Raw genomic sequence first — 1,908 nt, 5'->3', positions numbered from 1 at the left:
CTGCTTGTGGCCTTACCTTGACATCATTACTCTTCCAAATGCTCAACCTTTCACCTTCGTGTTTATCTGTGTTTACAGCCTCTAAGCAATGAAGTGCAACCCTACTATCTCGCTCTTATCAGCGCGCCCTTCTGACTACGGCAGAAAATCCGGGATTTAATTGGTCAATAGGTGGGCATTAATCAATATTTGCCGAGATACGCTAATGTTGGATCAGGGATTTCCGTGGAGCAAAAAACGCAAATATGGTGAACTGTACGTGAGCAAATATGTGAATGCGTATAATAGCCTATAATTAATGTGCAGTATTGTTTTGCAAATATTATCAGTATTCAGTGCACTTCTGCCCTCTTGTGGTATTTTTAGCGAATCACTCCTCAAACAGACTGAAATATTGTTTAAATCAAACCAAATGACCTATTGTTGATTATAAGTGTATAGCCTATAATAGCTATGACAAACGAGTAAGTCATAAATAATGAATAAATGCGAACAAATAAATAATCCTACGGCAAACTCATGAATATTAATGACGTAATGTGACGTTCCCCTACTTGATAGGCTGAAAGGCGCGCATTAATATGCGGGCCCTGACGATCTCACTGCTTATGAATATTAAGTAGGAAGGTTACTAAGCAACGGCGGCGCTACTTCATTCATATGTATGAGCACGGTCTTCGGGAAGGGCTGCAGCAAGATGCGCTGACGTCACAGCAGGAGGAGAGCCGAAGTGAGTTGGGCCACATTTCTCCATCCTAGTGATGATGGCGTCCCAACACCCATGATCAAGCAGAAAAAGAAGAGGAGGAGAGAAAGAAAGCGAGGCCCTTTTCAGCTCGAAATGAGTTCGGACTTCAATTCATTCGTCTTTTGTTGTTAATATGTCTGGATCATTCACTTTGTATTGGAGGTTCGGGTAAGGTGCAGGTGCCTCCATCCATCCGTTCATCCATCCATCCAGCGCAGTGGAGGGGACGGGCCGGGCCGATGGCTGCTGGGGGAGGTGGAGGAGGATGCGGGGAGTCGGTGGATCATTACCGGGCGGAGGTGGAGCGGCTGACGCGCGAGCTCGCGGAGGCGAACCGGGAGAAGGTCCGGGCGGCGGAGTGCGGGCTGGTGGTCCTGGAGGAGAACCAGACCCTCAAGCAGCAGTATGCGGAGCTCGAGGCCGATCAGGAGACCCTCAGACAGGAGCTGGAGCAGCTGCAGGAGGTACAGGTCATTCTCCTCTTATAATCACTGACGCTCCTTTTGAAACAAAGGCCTACTGTGGTTTTATGTTATAGGACAGAATAGAATTAAATGGAAAACAACTGAAAACAACAAAGTAGAATAAGAGTGTTGCCAACAATCTGGTCATGTCTTGTTGTTATGGAATAGAATATTGCCAAGAAATATGTTTCGTTATGTTATGTTATGGAAAAAAAATAGAATACAATAGAATTTAATGTTGGCAAAAATCTGGTCATGTCCTGTCATGTTATGGTATAGATCATTGCCAAGATATGTTATAATATGATGTGTTATGGGAAATAATAGAATACAATAGAATAGACTATTGCAAAAAAAAAAATATCTGCTTATCAAAAAGAGTAGAATACAATAAAATATTGCAAAAATCTGTTCATGTCATGTTATGTTTGGATTAGAATATTGTCATAAAAATACACAACTATTGGGTAAAATATTTCATTTTTATTCAGGTCGAACTACATTTTATTGGTTCTTTTTGGTATCGAATGAATTATAAGTAAATTGTAAGTATGTTTTGAAATTTAGAATCAGTATTTCTAACCCTTTTATCCACTATATTGGATAGATAGTTCTATATTCTAGCATTGCTTATGTATACACACACACACACACACACACACACACACACACACACACATACACATACACACACAC

At 41.4% G+C, this 1,908-nt stretch overlaps 1 protein-coding gene across 1 annotated transcript in view; it reads left to right on the top strand.

The window, feature by feature from the left end:
• The first annotated feature begins 703 nt into the window (after positions 1-703).
• Positions 704-1,908, top strand: part of LOC107656238 (protein bicaudal D homolog 1-like) — an 18,373-nt gene continuing 17,168 nt past the window's right edge. The window contains exon 1 of the mRNA XM_016443998.1: positions 704-1,212. Coding sequence (XP_016299484.1) covers positions 988-1,212 — 225 coding nt within the window. The 5' untranslated portion in view covers positions 704-987. The remainder of the gene's footprint in view (positions 1,213-1,908) is intronic.

The sequence above is a fragment of the Sinocyclocheilus anshuiensis genome, unplaced genomic scaffold, assembly GCF_001515605.1.
Source record: "Sinocyclocheilus anshuiensis isolate Anshui unplaced genomic scaffold, SAMN03320099.WGS_v1.1 scaffold183, whole genome shotgun sequence".
Lineage (NCBI taxonomy): Eukaryota > Metazoa > Chordata > Actinopteri > Cypriniformes > Cyprinidae > Sinocyclocheilus > Sinocyclocheilus anshuiensis.
Note: the sequence above shows the minus strand (reverse complement) of the source record. Positions and strands in the feature narration are given on the sequence as shown.